The 26,420-nt window shown below is 41.4% G+C and overlaps 1 protein-coding gene across 1 annotated transcript in view; it reads right to left on the bottom strand.

Annotated features, from left to right (window-relative positions):
* The window catches only part of vps50 (VPS50 EARP/GARPII complex subunit), a 351,039-nt gene that overhangs the window by 12,937 nt on the left and 311,682 nt on the right, over positions 1 to 26,420 (bottom strand). The window contains exons 23-25 of the mRNA XM_070881083.1: positions 2,655 to 2,803; positions 1,277 to 1,373; positions 944 to 1,102 (exon numbers count right to left, since the gene is read on the bottom strand). Of these exons, the coding sequence (XP_070737184.1) occupies positions 944 to 1,102; positions 1,277 to 1,373; positions 2,655 to 2,803 (405 nt within the window). The remainder of the gene's footprint in view (positions 1 to 943; positions 1,103 to 1,276; positions 1,374 to 2,654; positions 2,804 to 26,420) is intronic.

Below are 26,420 nucleotides of genomic sequence, written 5' to 3' on the forward strand. Positions count from 1 at the left end.
CGTCACCGGCACCGCCTCTGGCAATCCGGTTCTTATCCTGGCCTGAGGCTGTAGATGTGGTTGCAGGTGAGGGCATCCTTGCTGAAGCGCAGACGTCTGACTCACTGTTCCTTGCTGACGCTCGGGTAGGAATACTGCTCCCTGAAAATCCTGGGAGAATATGGCCTCCTGCTGAAAACCCTTCTCCCCTCATCACTCTGCCAGCAGCTTGTCCTGCTCTGTCACCTCTGCTCATTCTCCCGGTCATGCTGTAGGCCAAGTGAAATGCCTACTACTGCACCCATGTCTTGGTGTAAGTGGTATGTACCGACTCCTTGAAGTTAGGCCAAAGTCCTTCAGCACCTGCCACACCGCTCCCTGTAGATTTTAGTTACTTGAAATCACTGTATAAATCACCGAACACTTCGACAAACTCAGCAACAGCCAGCAGAAATCAATCAGCAACTAACCTTCAAGTAGTTGATGATCCCTTTAAATAGCGCTGGCAGGGGGTCCTTCCTGTTGCTGAACATGTGTTCAGTTGTATGTGTTTAAGAGAGGGTGTTGGCTAGAGTGTTCAGCTCCAAAATGGCAGAGCTGATGTCAAATCAGCGTTGTACACTGAATGACATCATGATCTGTCTACTCTGCATACGTCCGGTGCACACGCCCTGCGCCTGCCCAAGATGGCTTCCGATGCAGGCCAAAAGGGCACTTGTAACACCTAAACAACAGGCGCTGCCGAGCCAAATTTTGCAGCCCATGTCTATACTTCAGCTGATTAATAGTATAGGTTGTTCTAAACTATTCAGTTACTCTGTGGAGTTATATTGTGGAAGATAAATAGCAATTCCAGCAACAAATGCCTATATATTTTGTGCTGTGAAATAATGCAATTAATTTGATAGCTATTTAATGGATTATAACACTTTGCAACAGCAACTGTTCCCATGCTTGCAGTTACCTTGAGAAGAGTATCGATGTACACGTTGTGTTGTGACATTATTTCTTTGATATCCCATTTAACATTAGCCATAAGATGCAGCATCTGTTCATAATCAATGGCTTTGGCAGCCACAATCCAGTAAATTGGTTTACGCAGCTCACTGGCAGTTGACACAGTCTATTTGGTGTTAGATGGGAAGAGAAAAAAAAAGAGAAAAGGATAAGACATCAACCACAGTAAACAAACCAACAACTGGATAAGATTTTTTTCAGTAGAAGTAGGCATTTTAAAATTGACCAAAAAAATTCTTCTCTACATCACAACATTATATTTGAAAAATTCAGTCCCTACCTGTGAATAAAACTGCTGCAAAAACGGCTTCTTGGCTGAAGGCATCATCGCATCAAGATGTGGCTGCAGACAATCAAATTGATCAGCCAGAAACACCCTGAAAAAGACAGACATTTAAGATCATTTATCATTAGGCAATTATTGCGTGCATTGCAAATACATCATGTGGAACATTACAACCATGCAGCAAGGAAGTGGTTAAAGGCACATTTCTATCAGAGAGCTCTGAAAAAGCACATCAATAACCTATGGCTTCAAACTATCTATGAATTCATCTTTCCATTTGTTCTTAAAGGAAACAAATAATTCTATCCTATCCAAAAGAGCAATAGATTTCATAAGGAAGGAAGGAGGTTTGATAGAATGGATAAAGAGAGGCAATGTAATCTGTTAGAGCACCAAAACATGGTGCTGTGGCTGCTCCATCTCGATGGCACTGGGTCATTGATCTTAAGCACGTGTTGGAACATGTTTCTTGAGATGATTATTCTCATTACTTCGTAATCTGATATTTATAACTGCTACAACCACTGTGTATCCAAGAGAGTCATACATTGTCAAAAAAACTAACAAAAATCAAGGAGAGAGAAAAATCCAATAGATGACTGGATGCCAATTACCTAGTTAAAACTTCAGCTAACTTACTTGCATAACTGTTACATTTTATTTATTAGACTACCAGCAAATCCTGGGAACTTGGAACACCAATTTCCATTTATATAGTATCTTTAACGCAAAGGCTCTCAAGGCAGCCACCAAAGGAGAGATTAGGAGGTGACCAAAAGCTTAATGGAGAGATTGGATAGAGAGGTAATTACAGAAAGTAGGATTTCTTTATCTATTTGATGCAAAAGGTTAACCTTCAGATATAGTGTTGTCAGATGTTCATTGCTGCTTCAAAGTTAGGTCTGTAGTTAAGATATTTATCTCATTAAGTGCTTATTTACAATAGTGCTATAATCCATAATTGTTATTTTCCATGACTCGTTAAAAAATTGAAAGCAGAGCAGTATTAGTAATGATCCTAAAAGCATCTTCCTGAACAGATACGTTTCTACCACAAATCGTTGCTGAATCAGTGTCAAAAAGTATTTGTAAGAGAATTAGACAGCTGCTTGAAAAGGAGGAATATTAAAGAGTGTAGGGAATGAGCAGGAGAGGAATTAAATTATGTGGTTCATGTAGAGAAAAACACTGGCAGACTCGATGGTCCAATTGACCTGTTTCAGTGCTGAAGATTCTATGATTCTGTAAGAACTATGCACCATTTGATGGTAAATGCTTTGCATATTATTTAGACTTTCAGGGCCTCTTGTAGAAATTAACTAAATAAAAATGTTGGTTTTAACCCTCCATCAAAATATGTCAAGCAACTTACAAAGATTCTGTAGCCACGACCCTTTCTGCAAGACCGTATAAGGTTTCAGTCGAATTTAGAACAACAAGGTGACTCAGATGTGGGCTTGGAACCTTCTCTTTCCTCTCTTCTGTAGCTGTCAAGGGACCAGAGCTTTCAGGTGGTGCCTCCTACAAAAAGATCAAGGTGCACAATTACTGATACAATATACATTTACATAGTGGCTCCTTGCATGAAAATAAAGTCTCCGAGCTCTGGCCAAGCAAACAAATTAGACACTGTGAAAATGAAGGAGAAAAATTGGGGGGGGGGGGGGGGGGGGGGGCAGCAGTGGGAAAAGCAAAGGCATGATTGAACAGAACAATTTTTAGGATACTAATGAAGGTAGGGATGTTGCTAGCAAGGTGTATTGATTTTGAGAGGAATTTCTAGAAAGCAGGGGTGCAATGATTCAGTGGTAGAGCAAGAACAATCAGTAATGCACTATCAGGGAAGTAGAGGGCAAAGCCAGAGGCTTATAGCTGGAGCTCACTTGGTGGGATGAAGTGAGGCCATGGAAAAATTTGAAGATGAGGACTAGGATCTGGAAGTTGATTTACTGGGGGGGGGTGGGGAGAAGGAGTGAGAAAGAGTGAAAGCAGCCAGTGCAACTCGGCAATGATAGGGTGATGGGTTTGTGCAAAGGGATACAGGTACAGAAGTTTAGATTGGACACGACTGATGTCGACGAACCGGAAGTAGTTGCGCATGCGCAGTTCCAGTGTTTTATTGGTCTGTTCTCATGGGACTTCCCACAGATTAATGAGAAAGTTGAGGGGTGGAAATTCCAGGTATTGTGAGGTCTGTGATGTTACTTGAAGGTGATATTAGGAGGTTGTCAGCTTGCGAGAGTTATTTTGTACGCTCACGGAGTGTGTTTATCGCTATCAGGTCCTCTGTCTATTGTGGTTTGAACACGCAGCTGGTGAACAGGATGCAGGCGCAGGATGTTACGATTTAATCGGCTGGAAAAAGGATCATTGAGAGAATAAAGGTGGTGTGGAGAGATAGAGAGCAGCAGCAGGAAACAAACCACAAACCTACGTCCGAATACTCTGGGGTACAGCATGTCAATGCTTCACGATGATTCTGTACTACGCTCCTGTATCCATTAACTTAATGAATCCCACTTGCTATTTATTTTATAGGAAGATATTCTGTAGCTGTTAAGCTTCTTCCCATACTCTTGGAACACATGCCAAGACATGCCAAATATCAGACCAGTACTTCAATAATCATTTTATATCAATGAAGTCATTGTCAAAATGTCATTGCAGTCAAATTATGAATGTACATTGATCTCTTTCTGAACTGGATATTCCTTCGACCATAATGCAAATGTAACTCAACAGTTAAATGGTGAAATTAATTTTGCCGCTAGAATAGATCTACAGGAATAAAATTGCAAGTGGCAGCATGGTCCAGCAGTTTCAGCATTCAAAATGACATTTTAAATAATAAGGCCGGAGGAGCCAAGTCTTTTCGGGAATATTATGCAGTGTTAACAGGAGAAGTATAATAAATGACCAGTTTTAATCTAATCAAATTAAGGAGTTCAGATGATTTATATTATATAATATATATTCAGGTATTCCTTCTTTAATGTTTGAAAGTTTTCAGAAAGTTCGGAGTAATGTAATGTGGTATTCAGGAGGGTATTCATCCCTTATAACATAATTAATGTAGTATAAGGGTAGAATGCTATAAATTAACAGGAAAATTCAAGGAGCCAAAGACATTAGGATACACAGGAAAGAAGTGGAGGTGAAATAGCAGCTGTGCAGCATTGCACTAACATGGGGACAGAAGAACCTGAAAGAAAACTGGAGTGTTCAGGAGTCCCAGATAATGGCAACTAAGTCCAAACATCATCAGAGAAAAGTGAAGTATGCACTGTAGAGTGTGAGAAGTTGAATATGGTGAAGGGATTCATAAGACCAAGTGATGGAATACTAGCTAGCTCCTAAGTTGAGCAGTAGTTTTAGGGGTCAAAACTGGAATAATGTGACTAAATGCATGGTGGGAGAAAGCTTTTTATGCAATATCTAAATGCAGTATATCTTACAGCATATCAAATATATTTGGTTAGAATTATTTGCAATAAACATAAGAACATAAGAAATAGAAACAGGAGTAGGCCAAAGGCCCCTCGAGCCTGCTCCGCCATTCAATAAGATCATGGCTGATGTGATCATGGACTCAGCTCCACTTCCCCGCCCACTCCCCATAACCCCTTATCGTTTAAGAAACTGTCTATTTCTGTCTTAAATTTATTCAATGTCCCAGCTTTCACAGCTCCCTGAGGCAGCGAATTCCACAGATTTACAACCCTCAGAGAAGAAATTTCTCTTCATCGCTGTTTTAAATGGGCGGCCCTTTATTCTAAGATCATGTCCTCTAGTTCTAGTCCCCCCCATCAGTGGAAACATCCTCACTGCATCCACCTTGTCAAGCCCCCTCATAATCTTACACGTTTCGATAAGATCACCTCTCATTCTTCTGAATTCCAATGAGTAGAAGCTCAGCCTACTCAACCTTTCCTTATAAGTCAACCCCTTCATCCCCGGAATCAACCTAGTGAACCTTCTCTGAACTGCTCCAAATCAAGTATAGAAGAACATAAGAATTAGGAACAGGAGTAGGCCATCTAGCCCTTCGAGCCTTCTCCGCCATTCAACAAGATCATGGCTGATCTGACCGTGGACTCAGCTCCACTTACCCGCCCGCTCCCCATAACCCTCAATTCCCTTATTGGTTAAAAATCTATCTTTCTGTGATTTGAATACATTCAATGAGCTAGCCTCAACTGCTTCCTTGGGCAGAGAATTCCACAGATTCACAACCTCTGGGAGAAGAAATTCCTTCTCAACTCGGTTTAAATTGGCTCCCTGTATTTTGGGGCTGTGCCTCCTAGTTCTAGTCTCCCCGACCAGTGGAAACAACCTCTCTGCCTCGATCTTGTCTATCCCTTTCATTATTTTAAATGTTTCTATAAGGTCACCTCTCATCCTTCTGAACTCCAACGAGTAAAGACCCAGTCTACTCAATCTATCATCAATCTATAAGGTGACCCCCTCATCTCCGGAATCAGCCTAGTGAATCTTCTCTGTACCCCCTCCAAAGCTAGTATATCCTTCCTTACATGGTGACCAAAACTGCACGCAGTACTCCAGGTGCACCCTCACCAATACCCTATACAGTTGCAGCAGGACCTCCCTGCTTTTGTATTCCATCCCTCTCGCAATGACGGCAAACATTCCATTCGCCTTCCTGATTACCTGCTGCACCTGCAAACTAACTTTTTGGGATTCATGCACAAGGACCCCCAGGTCCCTCTGCACCGCAGCATGTTGTAATTTCTCCCCATTCAAATAATATTCCCTTTTACTGTTTTTATTTCCAAAGGTGGATGACCTCATATTTTCCGACATTGTATTCCATCTGCCAAACCTTAGCCCATTCGCTTAACCTATCTAAATCTCTTTGCACCCTCTCTGTGTCCTCTACACAACCCGCTTTCCCACTAATCTTTGTGTCATCTGCAAATTTTGTTACACTACACTCTGTCCCCTCTTCCAGGTCATCTATGTATATCGTAAATATGGAAAGCAATGGTATGATTATAACAGAAGATTCTCTCTTCAAACTAGTTGCATGGTTTCTCCAACATTTACTTACTATATAAAAACTCAAATTTTAAACTCCAAGGGGAAGATTTTAACCAACTGGCATAGTGCGCTAGCTGCCTACTCAGTCCAACTGTGGGAGGACATTCCCACTTTTGAGCACCGGGCCTCATTCCCATGCTGTCAATGAACTGTGGACACCAAATGGGCCAATCACAGAGTGGGGGCAGAGTTGGGTAGGAAATCTGAAGAGAAGCAGCTCCTCCTGACCCTCAAAATCATTTTAAACCTACCTTTTTGGTGTCTCTGGTGCTGTACCACCCAATAAAAATAGGCGGACATGCATGGCGCACACTCCGTTCAGTTGTCCATCAAAATTGCAATCAGGGTCCTATATATATGTCAAAGGACCCTGATTTGCATATTAAAAGGGCCCGTGGCCAGAAACAGGTGGGTGCTCCAGCAGCCCTGCAGAAGGTCCCTTTGAGGATGATGGCGGCCAGTGTGCCAAAGTAAATGGGACAGAAAACAATTTTTGGGTTGCAGCTGTTCTGTTACGTCAGATAACCCAATTTAAAATCTATTTCCCAAGGTTTATTAGAACTACTTTTCAGGCATCTGGAAGGATGTTGCAGGAAAAAAAAAATCATTATTTCTGCAGTGAACTCAGAGCCACTGACAAACCACCTAAATATGAATGTAACATCTTTCTGTGATTACCTCTGTGCTCCTCATTTTGTAAGATAGAATTATTATAAGAAGACCCTATCTTGCAAAAGTAAACAGAGACAGGAGAAATTATAATGGGGAATAAGGAAATGGCATGGACTTTAAACAAAAACTTTGTATCGGTCTTCACGTTAGAAGACACAAAAATATTCTGGAAATAGTGAAGAACCAAGGGTCTAGGGGGGGGGAACGAGGAATTTAAAGAAATTAGTTTTAGTAAAGAAATAGTACTGGAGAAATTAATGGGACTAAAAGTCGACAAATCTCCTGGACCTGATGGCCAGCATCCTAGGGATGTAAAAGAGATAGCTACAGAGATAGTGGATGCATTGGTTGGGATCTTTCAGAATTCTCTATTCTAGAATGGTACCGGTACCCATGGATTGGAAAGTAGCAAAAATAACCCTGCTGTTCAAGAACGGAAGGAGAGAGAAAACAGGGAACTATAGGCCAGTTAGCCTGACATTAGTAGTATGGAAAATGCTAGAATCTATTATTACGGATGTGGTATCAGGGCAATTTTAAATTCATTTGATTGGGCAGAGTCAACATGGATTTATGAAAGGAATATCGTGTTTGACAAGTCTCGAGTTTTTTTTGAGGTTACAACGAGCAAGGTCGATAAGGGGGACCCATTGGATATAGTGGATTTAGATTTTCAAAAAGCATTCGATAAGGTGCCACACAAGACGTTATTGCACAGAATTGCGGCTTATGGGATTGGGTACAATATGGATTGAGGATTAGGGGCATAAATTGAAAATTGATTAACGGACAGAAAACAAAGTAGGAATATACAGGTAATTTTCTGGTTGGCAGGCTATAACTAGTGGGCTATCGCAAGGATCAGTACTTGGGTTTCAGCTAACAGTTAGGTGGGAAAGTAAGCTGTCAGGAGGATGCAAAGAAGCTGCAAAGGGATATAGGCAGGTTAAGTGAGTAGGTAAGAACATGGATTACATAAGATATATGCATAGAAATAGGCCATTTGACCCAACCAGTCCATGCTGGCGTTTATGCTCCACTCAAGCCTCCTCACGTCTTTCCTCTTCCAAATCCATCAGCATAACCCTCTATTTCCTTCATACTCATATGCTTGTGCAACCTTCCCTTAAATGCATCTATACTATTCACTTCAACCACTCCCTGTGGTAGTGAGTTCCACATTCTCACCATTCTTTGGGTAAAGAAGTTTCTTCTGAATTCTCTATTGGATTGCTTGGTGACTATCTTAAATTGATAGCCTCGAGTTATACTCTTCCCCACAAGTGTAAACATTCTCTGCATCTGCTCTATTAAAACCTTTCATAATTTTAAAGACCTCTATTAGGTCACCCCTCAGCCTTCTTTTTTCAAGAGAAAACAGACCCAGCCTGTTCATTCTTTCCTGATATGTATATCATTGCATTTCTAGTATCATCCTTGTAAATCTCTGCACCCTCTCCAGTGCCTCAATATCCTTTTTATAGTATGGCGACCACAACTGTACGCAGCACTCTAAATGTGGTCTAACCAAGATTCGGCACATAACCTCCCTACTTTTTAATTCTATATCTCTAGAAATAAACTCTAGTGTGCTTGGTTTGCTTTTTCTATGGCCTTGCTAACCTGCGTCACAACTTTTAGTGATTTGTGCATTTGTATTCCGAGATCCCTTTGTTCCTCTACCCGACCTAGACTCGCACCCCCCAAGTAATTCAGTGACCTCCCTATTCCTCCTATCAAAATGTAATACCTCACATTTATCTGTGTTGCATAGAAACATAAAAAACAGGTGCAGGAGTAGGCCATTCGACCCTTTGAGCCTGCACCACCATTCAATATGATCATGGCTGATCATGCAACTTCAGTACCCCATTCATGCTTTCTCTACATACCCCTTGATCCCTTTAGCCGTAAGGGTCACATCTAACTCCCTTTTGAATATTTCGAACGAACTGGCCTCAACAACTTTCTGTGGTAGAGAAGTCCACAGGTTCACAATTCTCTGAGTGAAGAGGTTTCTCCTCATCTCAGTCCTAAATGGCTTACCCCTGATCCTTAGACGGTGACCCCTGGTTCTGGACTTCCGCAACATCGAGAACATTCTTCCTGCATTTAACCTGTCCAATCCCGTCAGAATTTTATATGTTTCTATGAGATCCCTCTCATTCTTCTAAATTCCAGTGAATATAAAGCCTTGTCGATCCAGTCTTTCTTCATATGTCAGTCCTGCCATCCCGGGAATCAGTCTGGTGAACCTTCGCTGCACTCCCTCAATAGCAAGCATGTCCTTCCTCAGATTAGTAGACCAAGACTGTACACAATATTCAAGGTGTGGCCTCACCAAGGCCCTGTACAATTGCAGTAAGACCGCCCTGCTCCTATACTCAAATCCTCTCGCTATGAAGGCCAACATGCCATTTGCCTTCTTCACCGCCTGCTGTACCTGCATGCCAACTTTCAATGACTGATGTATCATGACACCCAGGTCTCGTTGCACCTCCCCTTTTCCTAATCTGTCACCAGACAATATTCTGCCTTCCGGTTTTTGACACCAAAGTGGATAACCTCACATTTATCTACATTATATTGTATCTGCCATGCACTTGCCCACTCACCTAACCTGTCCAAGTCACCCTGCAGCCTCTTAACATCCTCCTCACAGCTCACACTGCCACCCAGCTTAATGTCATCTGCAAACTTGGAGATATTACATTCAATTCCTTCGTCTAAATCATTAATATATATTGTAAATACCTTGTGGTATCCCACTAGTAACTGCCTGCCATTCTGAAAAGGACCCGTTTATTCCTACTCTTTGCTTCCTGTCTGCCAACCAGTTCTCTATCCATCTCAATACATTACCCCCAATACCATGTGCTTTAATTCTGCATACTAATCTCTTGTGTGGGACCTTGTCAAAGCCTTTTGAAAGTCCAAATACACATCCACTGGTTCTCCCTTATCCACTCTACTTACATCTTCAAAAAATTCGAGAAGATTTGTCAAGCATGATTTCCCTTTCATAAATCCATGCTGACTTGGACCGATCCTGTCACTGCTTTCACATCTTTAATAATTGATTCCAGCATTTTCCCCACCACCGATGTCAGGCTAACCGGTCTATAATTCCCTGTTTTCTCTCTCCCTCCTTTTTAAAAAAGTGGGGTTACATTAGCTACCCTCCAATCCATAGGAACTGATCCAGTGTCTATAGAATGTTGGAAAATGACCACCAATTCATCCACTATTTCTAGGGCCACTTCCTTAAGTACGCTGGGATGCAGACCATCAGGCCCTGGGGATTTATTGGCCTTCAATCCCATCAATTTCCCTAACACAATTTCTCGCCTAATAAGGATTTCCTTCAGTGCCTCCTTCTCACTAGACCCTCGGTTCCCGAGTATTTCCGGAAGGTTATTAGTGTCTTCCTTCGTGAAGACAGAACCAATTGGTGTGCCATTTCTTTGTTCCCCATTATAAATTCACCTGATTCTGACTGCAAGGGACCTACATTTGTCTTCACATATCTATAGAAGCTTTTGCAGTCAGTTTTTATGTTCCCTGCCAGCTTAATCTCATACTCTATTTTCCCCCTCCTAATTAAACCCTTTGTCCTCCTCTGCTGAATTCTAAATTTCTCCCAGTCCTCAGGTTTGCTGCTTTTTCTGGCCAATTTATATACCTCTTCCTTGGTTTTAACATTATCCCTAATTTCCCTTGTTAGCCACGGTTGAGCCACCTTCCCCCTTTTTATTTTTACGCCAGACAGGGATGTATAATCGGTGAAGTTCATCCATGTGATCTTTAAATGTCTGCCATTGCCTATCCACCGTCAACCCTTTAAGTATCATTTGCCAGTCTATTCTAGCCAATTCACGTCTCATACCATCGAAGTTACCTTTCTTTAAATTCAGGACCCTAGTCTCTGAATTAACTGTGTCACTCTCCATCTTAATGAAGAATTCTACCATATTATGGTCACTGTTCCCCAAGGGACCTCGCACAACAAGATTGCTAATTAATCCTCTCTCATTACACAACACCCAGTCTAGGATGGCCAGCTCTCTAGTTGGTTCTTCGACATATTGGTCTAGAAAACCATCCCTTATACACTCCAGGAAATCCTCCTCCACCGTATTGCTACCAGTTTGGTTAGCCCAATCTATATGTAGATTACAGTCACCCATGATAACTGCTGTACCCTTATTGCACACATCCCAAATTTCCTGTTTGATGCCATCCACAACCTCACTTCTACTGTTTGGTGGTCTGTACACAACTCCCACTAGCGTTTTCTGCCCTTTGGTGTTCCGCAGTTCTACCCATACAGATTCCACATCATCCAAGCTAATGTCCTTCCTTACTTTTGCGTTAATCTCCTCTTTAACCAGCAATGCTACCCCACCTCCTTTTCTTTTCTGTCTATCCTTCCTGAATATTGAATACCCCTGGACTCTGAGTTCCCAGCCTTGGTCACCCTGGAGCCATGTCTCCTTAATCCCAATTACATCATATCCGTTAACTGATATCTGTGCAGTTAATTCATCCATCTTATTACAAATTCTCCTCGTATTGAGACACAGAGCCTTCAGGCTTGTTTTGTTAACACTCTTTGTCCTTTTAGAATTATGTTGTACTGTGGCCCTTTTTGATTTTTGCCTTTGATTCCTCTGCCCTGCACTTTTCCTTTTCTCCTTTCTACTTTTTGTTTCTGCCCCCCATTTTACTTCCTTCTGTCTCCCTGTATAGATTCCCATCCCCCTGCCATATTAGTCCTCCCCAACAGCACTAGCAAACACAAATTCATTTGCCAATTATATGCCCATTCTGCAAGTTTATTCATGTCCTCCTGTAATTTGTTGCTGTCCTCCTCAGTATTGATTATACTTCCCAATTTGGTATCATCCACAAATATAGAAATTGTGTTTTTGATTCCAAAGTCTAAATCGTTAATATAAATTGTGAACCACAGTGGTCCTAGCAATGATCCTTGTGGACCACTACCCACTTTCTGCCACTGTGAATATAGCTACCTTTTACCCCTACTCTCAGTTTTCTGTCTTGAAGCCTGCGAGCTATCCATTCTGCTATTTGTCGCTTGACTCCGCATTATCTGATCTTGTTCATCAGTCTATTATGGGGTACCTTATTGAAAGACCTATTGAAAATCTAGATAAATTACATCTACAGCATTACCATTGTCTACTCCCTGTTACCTCTTGAAAAAATTCAATGAGGTTGGTCAGGTAAGACTTTCAATTTTGAAATCCATGCTGACTATTATATTTTTGGTTTCTAGATGTTCTTCTATTTTAATGAATTATTAAATATGGCAGATGGGAATATAATGTGGAGAAATGTGAAGTTATTCACTATAGTAGGAAAAATAGAAACGCTGAATATTTTTTTTTAAATGGTGAAAGATTGGGAAATGTTAGTATTCAGAGGGACCTGGATGCCCCAGTAGAGAAAAAAATAATTAGTAGAATCAGCTTGGCTGGAGCCAAGAAACAGCAAGAGGCGGAAAACATTGGTGGGAGTTATTTTTGGGCCCCAAACAGTAGTTGTAATGTAGGGCAGAGTATAAATCAGGAAATTAGAGGTGCATGTAACAAAGATAATACAGTAATCACGGGGGATTTTAATCTACATATAGACTGGGAAAAATAAATTTTCAGTAATAGTGTGGAGGACGAATTCATGGACAGTATACAAGATAACTTTCTAGATCAGTATGTTGAAGAACCAACTAGAGAGCAGGTTATTTTGGATCTAGTATTATGCAATGAGAAAGAGTTAATTAATAACCTTGTAGTAAAGGGACCTTTAGGGAAGAGTGACCATAATATGATAGAATTTTATATCGAGTTTGAAAGTGATTTAGTTAAATCTAAACAAAGCAAACTATGTACGTTTGAGGGGCAAGTTGTTGAAGGAAGATTGGGAAACTACATTAAAAGGTATGATGATAGACAAGCATTGGCTAGCATTTAAAGAATACATAATTTGCAACAAATATACATTCCTTTAAGGCACAAAAACGCCACAGGAAAAGTGGTCCAACTGTGGCTAACGAGAGAAGTTAAAGATAGTATTAGATCAAAGGAAGAAGCTTATAAAGTTGCCAAAGAGCTGTAAGCCTGAGGATTGAGAGGATTTTTGAATTCAGCAAAGGAGGACCAAAAAATTGATAGAGAGGGAAAATAGAGGATGAAAGTAAACTAGCGAGACGATAAAAGCTTCTATAGGTATGTAAAAAGGAAAAGATTAGCGAAAGTAAATGTGGGTCTCTTACAGGCTGAGACAGGAGACATTATAATGGGCAATAAGGAAATGGCAGAGAAATTAAACAAATACTTTTGTTTCTGTCTTCACGAAAGATGTAAAAAAAACTTTCCAGAAATAGTGGAGAATCAAGGGACTAGCAAGAATGAGGAACTGAAAGAAATTAGTATTAGGTATAAAAAAACTGGAGAAATTAATGAAACTGAAAGCCGATACATTTCCTGGACCCGATGGCTTACATCCTAGGGATTTAAAAAAGAGGTGGCTGTAGAGATAGTGGATGCAAAGGTTGTCATCTTCCAAAATTCCCTAGATTTTATAACTGTTCCAATTGGGAGGTAGCAAATGTAACCCACTGTTTAAGAAAGGAGGGAGCGAAAAAACGGGGAACTACAGACCAGTTAGCCTGACATCAGTAGTCGGGAAAATACTAGAATCTATTAAGGATGTAGTAATAGGGCATTTAGAAAATAATACCCTTGGGCAGAGTCAACACTGATTTATGAAAGGGAACTCATGTTTGACAAATCTGTTAGAGTTTCTTGAGGTTGTAACTAACAGAATAGATAAGGTGGAACCATTGGATATAGTGCATTTTCAGAAGGCATTCAATAAGGTGCCACACAAGATTAGGGCTCATGGGATTAGGGTAATATACCAGCATGAATTGAGGATTGGTTAACAGACAGAAAAGAGAGAGTAGGAATAAACAGGTTAATTTCGGGTTGGCAGGCTGTAACTAATGGAGTACGGCAAGAATCAGTGATTGGGACTCAGCAATTCACAATCTATATCAATGATTTGTTTGAGGGAACCAAATGTAATATATCCAAATTTGCTGATGATACAAAGCTAGGTGGGAATTTAAGGTGTGAGGAGGATGCAAGGGGTTATAGACAGGCTAAGTGAGTGGGCAATAACATGGCAAATGGAATATACTGTGGAGAAATGTGAAGTTATCCACTTCAGTAGAAAAAATAGAAAAGCAGAGTATTTTGTAAATGGTGAGAGATTGGGAAATGTTGGTATTCAGGATGTCCTTGTACATGAATCACTGAAAGTTAACATGCAGGTAAGGCGAGTAATTAAGAAAGCAAATGGTATGTTGGCATTTATTACAAGAGGATTTGAGTATGAGTAAAGACTTCTTACTTCAATTAGACAGGACCCTGTTGAGATCACATCTGGCATATTGTATAGTTTTGGTTTCCTTACCCAACGAAGGATATGCTTGGAAAAGAGGGAGTGCAACGAAGGTTCACCAGATTGATTCCTGGGATGGGGGGATTGTCCGATGAGGAGAGATTGAGTAGACTAGGTCTATATTCACTAGAGTTTAGAAGAATGAGAGATGATATTGAAACATACAAAATTCCTACAGGATTCGACAGAGTATTTGCAGGGAGGATGTTTCCTTGGCTGGGACATCTAGAGCTACGAATCACTGTCTCAGAATGAGGGGTCGCCATTTAGGACTGAGATGAAGAGAAATTTCTTCACTCAGAGGGTAGTGAACCTTTGGAACTCTCTACCCTGGAGGGCTGTGGAGGCGCAGTCATTGAGTATATTTAAGACAGATTTTTGGATAATAAGGGAATCAAGGGATTTGGGGATAGTGCAGTTGAGGTAGAAGATCAACCATGATTTTATTGAATGATGGAGCAGGCTCGAAGGGATGAATGGCCTACTCCTGCTCCTATTTCTTATGTTATGTTCTTATGTCCTTGTACATGTTAACGTGCAGGTATAGCAAGCGATTAGGAAAGCAAATGGTATGTTAGACTTTATTACAAAGGGATTGGAATACAAGATATCTTACTACAGTTGTATAGGGCCTTGGTGAGAGCATACCTGGAGTACTGTATTCAGTTTTAGTCTCCTTATCCAAGGAAGAATATACCTGCCTTAGAGAGATTCCTGAGATGAGGGGGATTGTCCTATGAGGAGAGATTGAATAGACTAGGCATATATTCCCTAGAGTTTACCTGAAGTATTGTGTGCAGGTTTGATCTCCTTACCTGAAGGATATACTTGCATTGGAGGGAGTTCAACAAAGGTGCAACACACTGATTCCTGAAATGGGGGATTGTCCTGAGGAGAGTTGGAGGATACTAGGCCTATACTGCATGGAGTTCAGAAGAATGAGAAGTGATCTCATTGAAACATATAATATTCTTCAAGGGCTTGACAGAGTAGATGCTGGGAGGATCTTTTCCCTGGCGGGTCGGCCCTTTAAGACTGAGATGAGGAGAAAATGCTTCACTCAACGCAGTTGTGACTCTTTGGAATTCTCTACCCCAGAGGGCTGTGGATGCTTAGCTGTTGAGTATATTCAAGACAGAGATCGACAGATTTAGGTACAAAGGGACTCGATTGTTATGGGGATAGTGCGAGAAGGTGGAGTTGAGGTCGAAGATCAGCCATGATCTTACTGAATGGCGGAGCAGGCTCAAAGGGTACCATGGGGTAGTAATAGTAGGGGATTTTAATTATCCAAATATTGATTGGGACAAATATAGTGTGAAGGGTATAGCGGGGGTGCGGAATTCTTGAAATGCATTCAAGAGAACTTTTTTTTAGTCAGTATGTAGCAAGCCCAACAGGAGCGGGGGCGATTTTGGATTTAGTTTTGGGAAATGAAGCTGGGCAGGTTGGAGGGGTGTTCGTGGGAGAGCACTTGGGTGCCAGTGACCATAATTCAGTCAGATTCAAGTTGGTTGTGGATAAGGACAAGAATAGGTCTGGAATAAAAGTCCCAAATTGGGAAAAAGCTAATTTTGTTAAGTTAAGGAATGATTTGGCCACAGTGGACTGGAAACAGTTACTTGTGGTTAAATCAGTGTCGGAACAGTGGGAGGCATTCAAGGAGATCCGGAAAACTCAGGCCAAACATGTGCCCTGAAAGAAAAAGGGTGGGAATAATAACTCTAGAGCCCCCTGGATGTCGAGGGACTTATCGGGGAGTATAAAGAAAAAAAGGTACGCCTATGTCATATAGCAACGGCTAAGTACTTTAGAATCTTTAGAGGAATATAGAAAGTTAAGAGGAAAAATTAAAAAGGATATTCGGAATGCTAAGAGAGCACGAAAAATTCTTGGCTAGTAAAATTAAGGAAAACCCTAAGATGTTCTATAATTATATTAAGAGTAAGAGGGTAACTAAAGAAAGGGTAGGGCCTATTAGAGACCATGAGGGTAATCTTTGTGTGGAGGCAGAAGATGTTGGTAAGGTTCTTAATGAATATATTGCATCTGTTTTCACAAAGGAATGGGGAAATGCAGATACTGCTATCGAGAAGGAGTGTGATATTCTGGATGAAATAAATATAGTGAGAGGGGAAGTATTAAGGGGATTAGCAGCTTTGAAAGTAGATAAGTTCTCATGCCCGGATGAAATGCATCCCAGGCTGTTGAGCGAAGTAAAAGAGGAAATAGCAGAGGCCTTGACCATGATTTTCCAGTCCACTTTGGATTTGGGCCTGGTGCCAGAGGATTGGAGGACTGCTAATGTAGGACCCTTGTTTAAGAAGGGAGAAAGGATAGGCCAAATAATTACAGGCCTGTCAGCCTAACCTCAGTGGTGGAAAAATTATTGGAAAAATCCTGAAAGACAGGATAAATCTACATTTGGAAAGGCAAGGATTAATTAGGGACAGTCAGCACGGATTTGTTAAGGGAAGATCGTGTTTGACTAACCTGATTGAATTTTTTGAGGAGGTAACCAAGAGAGTCAATGAGGGTAGTTCGTATGATGTAGTGTATAAGGACTTTAGCAAAGCTTTTGATAAGGTTCCACATGGTAGACTGGTCACAAAGGTTAAAGCCCGTGGGATCCAGGGCAAAGTGGCAAGTTGGATCCAAAATTGGCTTAGAGGTAGGAAGCAAAGGATAATGGTTGATGGATGTATTTGTGACTGGAAGGATGTTTCCAGTGGGGTTCCACAGGACTTAGTACTGGGTCCCCTCTTTTTGTGGTACATATCTACAATTTAGATTTAGATTTGAATATAGGGAGTATGATTAAGAAGTTTGCAGACAACACTAAAATTGGCTGTGTGGTTGATAATGAAGAGGAAAGTCATGGGCTGCAGGAGGATATCAAGTTCTCACTTACTTCTCATTTATCCATTTCTTCCTCAAAAAGAATAATAGCTGCGGCAATTATACGCTTTCTGGACTGTTTCATTTGGGTCCTCTGCTGATCGTACAATTTAAAATAATATGGAGGAAGGTATTTCCTATATTGCAAAATTTGCTGATAAGTTATGTTGCCATAACATTAAAGGCATGAACAAATTAAGTGAACGAAGAAGTGACAAGTTAGAATTTGATTTCGATAATGTAACTTAAATAGGAAATGTGAAACATTGCATGCAAGATGAAATTATGCTATTTTGTGAGACCATTAGAAAAGAAAATTTGTAATACAGATTGAGGAAGTAGTGTCTCAAATGAGCGTACTATGCTTAAACAAAGGGGACGACAGTGGGATGAGGGCAGAGTTGGCTAAAGTAGACTGGAAACACAGACTAAACGGTGGTACAATTGAGGAACAGTGGAGGACTTTTAAGGAGCTCTTTCATAGTGCTCAACAAAAATATATTCCAGTGAAAAAGAAGGGCGGTAAGAGAAGGGATAACCAGCCGTGATAACCAAGGAAATAAGTGAGAGTATCAAATTAAAAACCAATGCGTATAAGGTGGCCAAGGTTAGTGGGAAAATAGAAGATTGGGAAAATTTTAAACGACAGCAAAGAATGGCTAAGAAAGCAATAAAGGAAAGATAGATTATGAAAGTAAACTTGCGCAAAACATAAAAACGGATAGTAAAAGCTTTTACCGATATATAAAACGGAAAAGAGTGACTAAAGTAAATGTTGGTCCCTTAGAAGATGAGAAAGGGGATTTAATAATGGGAAATGTGGAAATGGCTGAGACCTTAAACAATTATTTTGCTTCGGTCTTCACAGTGGAAGACACAAAAACCATGCCAAAAATTGCTGGTCACGGGAATATGGGAAGGGAGGACCTTGAGATAATCACCATCACTAGGGGGGTACTGCTGGATAGGCTAATGGGACTCAAGGTAGACAAGTTCCCTGGTCCGGATGAAATGCATCCCAGGGTATTAAAAGAGATGGCGGAAGTTATAGCAGATGCATTCGTTATAATCTACCAAAATTCTCTGGTCTCTGGGGAGGTACCAGCAGATTGGAAAGCAGCTAATGTAACGCCTCTGTTTAAAAAAGGGGGCAGACAAAAGGCAGGTAACTATAGGCCGGTTAGTTTAACATCTGTAGTGGGGAAAATGCTTCAAGCTATCATTAAGGAAGAAGTAGCGGGACATCTAGATAGGAATAGTGCAATCAAGCAGACGCAACATGGATTCATGAAGAGGAAATCATATTTAACTAATTTACTGGAATTCTTTGAGGATATAACGAGCATGGTGGATAGAGGTGTACCGATGGATGTGGTGTATTTAGATTTCCAAAAGGCATTCGATAAGGTGCCACGCAAAATGTTACTGCAGAAGATAAAGGTACGCGGAGTCAGAGGAAATGTATTAGCATGGATCGAGAATTGGCTGGCTAACAGAAAGCAGAGTCGGGATAAATGGGTCCTTTTCGGGTTGGAAATCGGTGGTTAGTGGTGTGCCACAGGGATCGGTGCTGGGACCACAACTGTTTACAATATACATAGATGACCTGGAAAAGGAGGTGGGGTAGCATTGCTGGTTAAGGAGCAAATTAAGGCAATAGTTCGGAAGGACATTAGCTTGGATGATGTGGAATCTATATGGGTAGAGCTGCAGAATACCAAAGGACAAAAAACTTTAGTGGGAGTTGTGTACAGACCTCCAAACAGTAGTAGTGATGTTGGGGAGGGCATCAAACATGAAATTAGGGGTGCGTGCAATAAAGGTGCAGCAGTTATAATGGGTGACTTTAATATGCACATAGATTGGGTTAACCAAACTGGAAGCAATACGGTAGAGGAGGATTTCCTGGAGTGCATAAGGGATGGTTTTTTAGACCAATATGTCGAGGAACCAACTAGGGGGGAGGCCATCTTAGACTGGGTGTTGTGTAATGAGAGAGGATTAGTTAGCAATCTCGTTGTGCGAGGCCCCTTGGGGAAGAGTGACCATAATATGGTGGAATTCTGCATTAGGATGGAGAATGAAGTAGTTAATTCAGAGACCAAGGTCCAGAACTTAAAGAAGGGTAACTTTGAAGGTATGAGGCGTGAATTGGCTAGGATAGATTGGCGAATGATACTGAAGGGGTTGACTGTGGATGGGCAATGGCAGACATTTAGAGTCCGCATGGATGAACTACAACAATTGTACATTCCTGTCTGTCGTAAAAATAAAAAAGGGAAGGTGGCTCAACCGTGGCTATCAAGGGAAATCAGGGATAGCATTAAAGCCAAGGAAGTGGCATACAAATTGGCCAGAAATAGCAGCGAACCCGGGGACTGGGAGAAATTTAGAACTCAGCAGAGGAGGACAAAGGGTTTGATTAGGGCAGGGAAAATGGAGTACGAGAAGAAACTTGCAGGGAACATTAAGACGGATTGCAAAACTTTCTATAGATATGTAAAGAGAAAAAGGTTAGTAAAGACAAACGTAGGTCCCCTGCAGTCAGAATCAGGGGAAGTCATAACGGGGAACAAAGAAATGGCGGACCAATTGAACAAGTACTTTGGTTCGGTATTCACTGAGGAGGACACAAACAACCTTCCGGATATAAAAGGGGTCGGAGGGTCTAGTAAGGAGGAGGAACTGAGGGAAATCCTTATTAGTCGGGAAATTGTGTTGGGGAAATTGATGGGATTGAAGGCGGGTAAATCCCCAGGGCCTGATGGACTGCATCCCAGAGTACTTAAGGAGGTGGCCTTGGAAATAGTGGATGCATTGTCAGTCATTTTCCAACATTCCATTGACTCTGGATCAGTTCCTATGGAGTGGAGGGTAGCCAATGTAACCCCACTTTTTAAAAAAGGAGGGAGAGAGAAAACAGGGAATTACAGACCGGTCAGCCTGACATCGGTAGTGGGTAAAATGATGGAATCAATTATTAAGGATGTCATAGCAGTGCATTTGGAAAGAGGTAATATGATAGGTCCAAGTCAGCATGGATTTGTGAAAGGGAAATCATGCTTGACAAATCTTCTGGAATTTTTTGAGGATGTTTCCAGTAGAGTGGACAAGGGAGAACCAGTTGATGTGGTATATTTGGACTTTCAGAAGGCTTTCGACAAGGTCCCACACAAGAGATTAATGTGCAAAGTTAAAGCACATGGGATTGGGGGTAGTGTGCTGACATGGATTGAGAACTGGTTGTCAGACAGGAAGCAAAGAGTAGGAGTAAATGGGGACTTTTCAGAATGGCAGGCAGTGACTAGTGGGGTACCGCAAGGTTCTGTGCTGGGGCCCCAGCTGTTTACACTGTACATTAATGATTTAGACGAGGGGATTAAATGTAGTATCTCCAAATTTGCGGATGACACTAAGTTGGGTGGCAGTGTGAGCTGCAAGGAGGATTCTATGAGGCTGCAGAGCGACTTGGATAGGTTAGGTGAGTGGGCAAATGCATGGCAGATGAAGTATAATGTGGATAAATGTGAGGTTATCCACTTTGGTGGTAAAAACAGAGAGACAGACTATTATCTGAATGGTGACAGATTAGGAAAAGGGGAGGTGCAAAGAGACCTGGGTGTCATGGTACATCATTGAAGGTTGGCATGCAGGTACAGCAGGCGGTTAAGAAAGCAAATGGCATGTTGGCCTTCATAGCGAGGGGATTTGAGTACAAGGGCAGGGAGGTGTTGCTACAATTGTACAGGGCCTTGGTGAGGCCACACCTGGAGTATTGTGTACAGTTTTGGTCTCCTAACCTGAGGAAGGACATTCTTGCTATTGAGGGAGTGCAGCGAAGGTTCACCAGACTGATTCCCGGGATGGCGGGACTGACCTATCAAGAAAGACTGGATCAACTGGGCTTGTATTCACTGGAGTTCAGAAGAATGAGAGGGGACCTCATAGAAACGTTTAAAATTCTGACGGGGTTAGACAGGTTAGATGCAGGAAGAATGTTCCCAATGTTGGGGAAGTCCAGAACCAGGGGACACAGTCTAAGGATAAGGGGGAAGCCATTTAGGACCGAGATGAGGAGGAATTTCTTCACCCAGAGAGTGGTGAACCTGTGGAATTCTCTACCACAGAAAGTTGTTGAGGCCAATTCACTAAATATATTCAAAAAGGAGTTAGATGAAGTCCTTACTACTAGGGGAATCAAGGGGTATGGTGAGAAAGCAGGAATGGGGTACTGAAGTTGCATGTTCAGCCATGAACTCATTGAATGGCGGTGCAGGCTAGAAGGGCCGAATGGCCTACTCCTGCACCTATTTTCTATGTTTCTATGTTTCTAAGAAGGGACAGAGTGTAGTGTAACAAAATTTGCAGATGACACAAAGATTAGTGTGAAAGCGGGTTGTGTAGAGGACACAGAGAGGCTGCAAAGAGATTTAGATAGGTTAAGCGAATGGGTTAAGGTTTGGCAGATGGAATACAATGTCGGAAAATGTGAGGTCATCCACCTTGGGGAGAAAAAAAAAAAACAGTAAAACGGAATATTATTTGAATGGGGAGAAATTACAACATGCTGCGGTGCAGAGGGACCTGGGGGTCCTTGTGCATGAATCCCAAAAAGTTAGTTTGCAGGTGCAGTAGGTAATCAGGAAGGCGAATGGAATGTTGGCCTTCATTGCGAGAGGGATGGAGTACAAAAGCAAGGAGGTCCTGCTGCAACTGTATAGGGTATTAGTGAGGCCGCACCTGGAGTGCTGCATGCAGTTTTGGTCACCTTACTTAAGGAAGGATATACTAGCTTTGGAGATGGTACAGAGACGATTCACTAGGCTGATTCCGGAGATGAGAGGGTTACCTTATGATGATAGATTGAGCAGACTGGGTCTTTACTCGTTGGAGTTCAGAAGGATGAGGGGTGATCTTCTAGAAACATTTAAAATAATGAAAGGGATAGACAAGATCGAGGCAGAGAGGTTGTTTCCACTGGTCGGGGAGACTAGAACTCGGGGGCACAGCCTCAAAATACAGGGGAGCCAATTTAAAACCGAGTTGAGAAGGAATTTCTTCTCCCGGAGGGTTGTGAATCTGTGGAATTCTCTGCCCAGGGAAGCGGTTGAGGCTAGCTCATTGAATGTATTCAAATCACAGATAGATAGATTTTTAATCAATAAGAGAATTAAGGGTTACGGGGAGCGGGCGGGTAAGTGGAGCTGAGTCCACGGCCAGATCAGCCATGATCTTGTTAAATGGCGGAGCTGGCTCGAGGGGCTAGATGGCCTACTCCTGTTCCTAATTCTTATGTTCTTATGTTCTTCTGATGGAAAAGAAAATATCTGTGATTCTTGATCATTCATTGAAAGCATTCATTGTGGCATCCCTATTCAAGATGTTTAATAATTTTTTTTAGTATTAGCCATAGGGAAGTTGGAACTGAGAGTCCAGTGATTTCTGACTGATCATGGAATAACCTCACCACTTTCAATATCACAATCACCCTGGTACTGAACTCGGAGCACTCTTCTGGCTCAAGAACAACTGTAACTACCTGGGTCTCCCATAATATTTTTCTCCTCGTTTCACCCAAAGTAGTTTATAAAAGCTATCAATCAACATATATTGAACATTTTTGTATAAACCCGAATTGAAACTCAGACATAAAATAGGTTTTGGACCCATGTACATAAAACAGATGCGGTCCTACTGGGAAATGCTCCCTCAGACAGTTGAGTAGCAAGAATATGACGAGTGAAAACCTAGTTTACAAGGCATAATTCTCCACTACTCATTCCAGAATACTGTGAGCATCTTTTGCTTGTTAACCTATGCTCAGAGTAGATTGTTGGTCGACTTAAGACAATAATATTGTCTTTATATGGAATGAGTACTAATATAACTAGAACTAGAGGGCATGATCTTAGAATAAGGTGCCGTCCATTTAAAACTGAGATGGAGAAAAAATTTATTCTCAGAGGGTTGTAAATCTGTGGAACCTCAGAGAGCTGTGGAAGCTGAGACATTGAATAAATTTAAGACAGAAATAGACAGTTTCTTAAACGATAAGGGGATAAGGGGTTATGGGGAGCGGGCAGGGAAGTGGAGCCGAGTCCATGATCAGATCAGCCATGATCGTATTGAATGGCGGAGCAGGCACGAGGGGCCGTATGGCCTGCTTCTGTTCCTATTTCTTATGTTCTTATAATGTAGTCTGGATGTATGCCAAGAATTATCCTGCATTTGGTGGTAGCCATCCAAGGGACGATTTAATCTGTTTTAAAAACAGAAGGGGGCCGAAATTGCCCCTTTCCTTAAGGCCTGTTACCACCGGAAATCGGCGGCCACACTGTGGAGTGCAATGGTCGCCGATATTTTGTACAATGGCCGCCATTATCAAAATTGCGCTCCTGCGGTATTCCGGCGGTGACCCACTCCCCACCTCCTCCTCCTCCTCCTCCTTTCTGCTGCTGCCAATCCATCCTAAGTGCGTCATCAGAGCGCGCACTGCTGATGTTCCCCCCCGACGACGAAATTCCACCGAGAAAATCTTCCTCTTGCCGGGCAGTGGCAAAAGCTGCTTTTTTCCCCAGACGGTGCAGTGAGGCTGTGGCCTTCTGAAATGGTGGTACGGCTCCCATTAAAGGGGAGGAAGCACTGCCACTCCGGCATGTTTTTTTTAAAAAATCGGCTGACTGCCGTGTCGGGCTGACAATTATGCCCCCATGGTTCGGCCGGGCCCCCAACAGGCAGCCTGACACCCCCTCTTGGGTGCCAGGCAGCTGGCCCGGCTGAAAACCTCCTTAGTGGCCCAATGGACCGAACTTTAAAAATCGTGCAGGCTCTCTCCTTTGAGTGAAGGGGAGAGCCGTGATGACACGGCTCCGTGATGATGTCACGGACACACCCCCCCCCCCACCCCTCTAATATGCTTACCACCACATATCCACCCCCATTATGAGCGACTTTTGATCCGCCGGAAAAAAAAAGCCAAAGAGCGGAATTTTGCTCAAGAGACCACCTCATCCACTGCGGCGGTAAAAATGCTAGCAACGGGGTGCGTGCACTTCGTTTCCAGCGGTGGGCAATTTCAGCTCCGAGAAGTCAAATGCTATTATTTCCTGTGTGCTCAAAATGTCTCGCAATATGGTATGAAGATATTTCTGAAACTCTCCATTCCAACATAAGCAGAAACAGATGTATTTAATTTTTACATACAAACCGTGCCACACAACTGTACTATCCTAAGAATGTCCCATTGTTTCCTTTTATGGTTGTTGAAATACTGACAGTGATTTAATGGGGAATAAATGTCACCTGTCAGCTACATCTAATTCTAGTTATATGGTATGTCTAAACAAAATGGAAAACTTTACAAGAGCGGCCTTTTTCTTTGACAGCAATGTTCACTTACTGGTGTAAACCTGTCAAAAACAATTTCTGAACCATTTAAGTCGAATGTTCTCCAGGTATATGTAAGAATATAAAAAAAGTGAACAAATGTCATTCTAAATAAAGCTGCTGTAAATTATATATATATATTTATGCATAAATATAAATAAACAGAAACAAAATCTCCTGACAAGTGTTCTGGACATTATGTTAAAAATTAGTTATTTACACAATAGGTTATTAATCATTTGGAAGGGGAGTGGTGTAGGGATGGAAGAGCAGCATATTGTTTTCCTTCTTTGCAGAGCATTGGAATACAAATTCTCTGCATTTTCACAGGCTCTACAGTCATCGAAAAAAAAATCTGAAGAATATTATTGGTTGTTTTTCAAAATTATTTGAAGAAAACCCAGAGGCTAAATCAGCACTTTTATTTTAAGTAGAATTCAAGTTGACTGATTTTTAAGAGGGGGGTGGGGGAAGAATATACCTGTGCACACGTGCGAGCATGCATGCACGAGTGAGTGAGTGCAAAAGTGAGTGGATATGAGAGAAAAATATGAAATGCTGTGCTGATTAAACATATATTGCAGCTTTACTTGGCACTCTCATTATTCTCTACACAGCATAGACACACTTATTGTTATAACACTATACTCTGTGACTCACTCTGAGCAACACCATGGACAGTCTTGCTAGTACATTCCATTATTAAAGCTGCATATGAAAGCAATTATGGAGACATTTGAGATGATTATTAAAAAAGAGCATTTTTAGAAGACATTAAATCCATACTATCATTCACATGATCTGGTTCTTATTGATGCACACTAAGCAGATTGGTCCAAATTTCAGGAGTAGCATCAACAGAGACTATAAATACCAATTAAAAGAAGGATTGTGTATTCAAAGTTATTTTGTATTAAGCAAATCCATTTTCATATGGACCCTGGTATTTAATGACCCAAAGTTGACACGATTCTAATTAAGTGATTAACCAGTTTACAATAAACTAGTTAATGCCCATACCAAAGTTGCTGAATGTCATACAAATGAGTTTTATGGCAGTTGAAAATCTTCTTTTGAGTGAAATTTTAACCATGAATTTTTGTTCCAAATATTTCTAAATTTTAATTATAGTAATCGGGTTTAACTAAACAATTGATCTTTGACCATTATTAATTTAGAGCGTGCAAGAAAGGTATCACTGGTTGTCTGGTTTGATATAAATCTGCACAACAAACATATTTTGTTTAACTCAGCAAAGCAGCAATCATGGTGGCAACAATGTAGCAAACAATAATTTGATTGTCCATTTGAGCTCAATTAAACACGGATGTAGCGTTTTGCTTGTTAGTTGAATAACGGGTTCTTTGTCTTTCATTTTTCCTGCTGTGCCAAAGTGGTACCCTATTAAATAAACAGTTGTAGGCATTCATTTGCTTACTGAGTTCAGCTCCTTTAATTGCATTAGCTGGCTGTTTTTCCACAATAAAGCATTTATGTAGATGAAACCAGCAGAATTTATTTGTTCTTATTCCCACCAATAGTATTAGATGGTTTTAAAAGCAGAATAATTGGCTATGAAAGTGCATTACAAAAATGAACAGCCTGGTACCCATGTTTTAAAAAGTTGACTCTCAAC

This window comes from Pristiophorus japonicus, chromosome 5 (genome assembly GCF_044704955.1).
Source record: "Pristiophorus japonicus isolate sPriJap1 chromosome 5, sPriJap1.hap1, whole genome shotgun sequence".
In the NCBI taxonomy this organism is placed as follows: Eukaryota; Metazoa; Chordata; class Chondrichthyes; family Pristiophoridae; genus Pristiophorus; species Pristiophorus japonicus.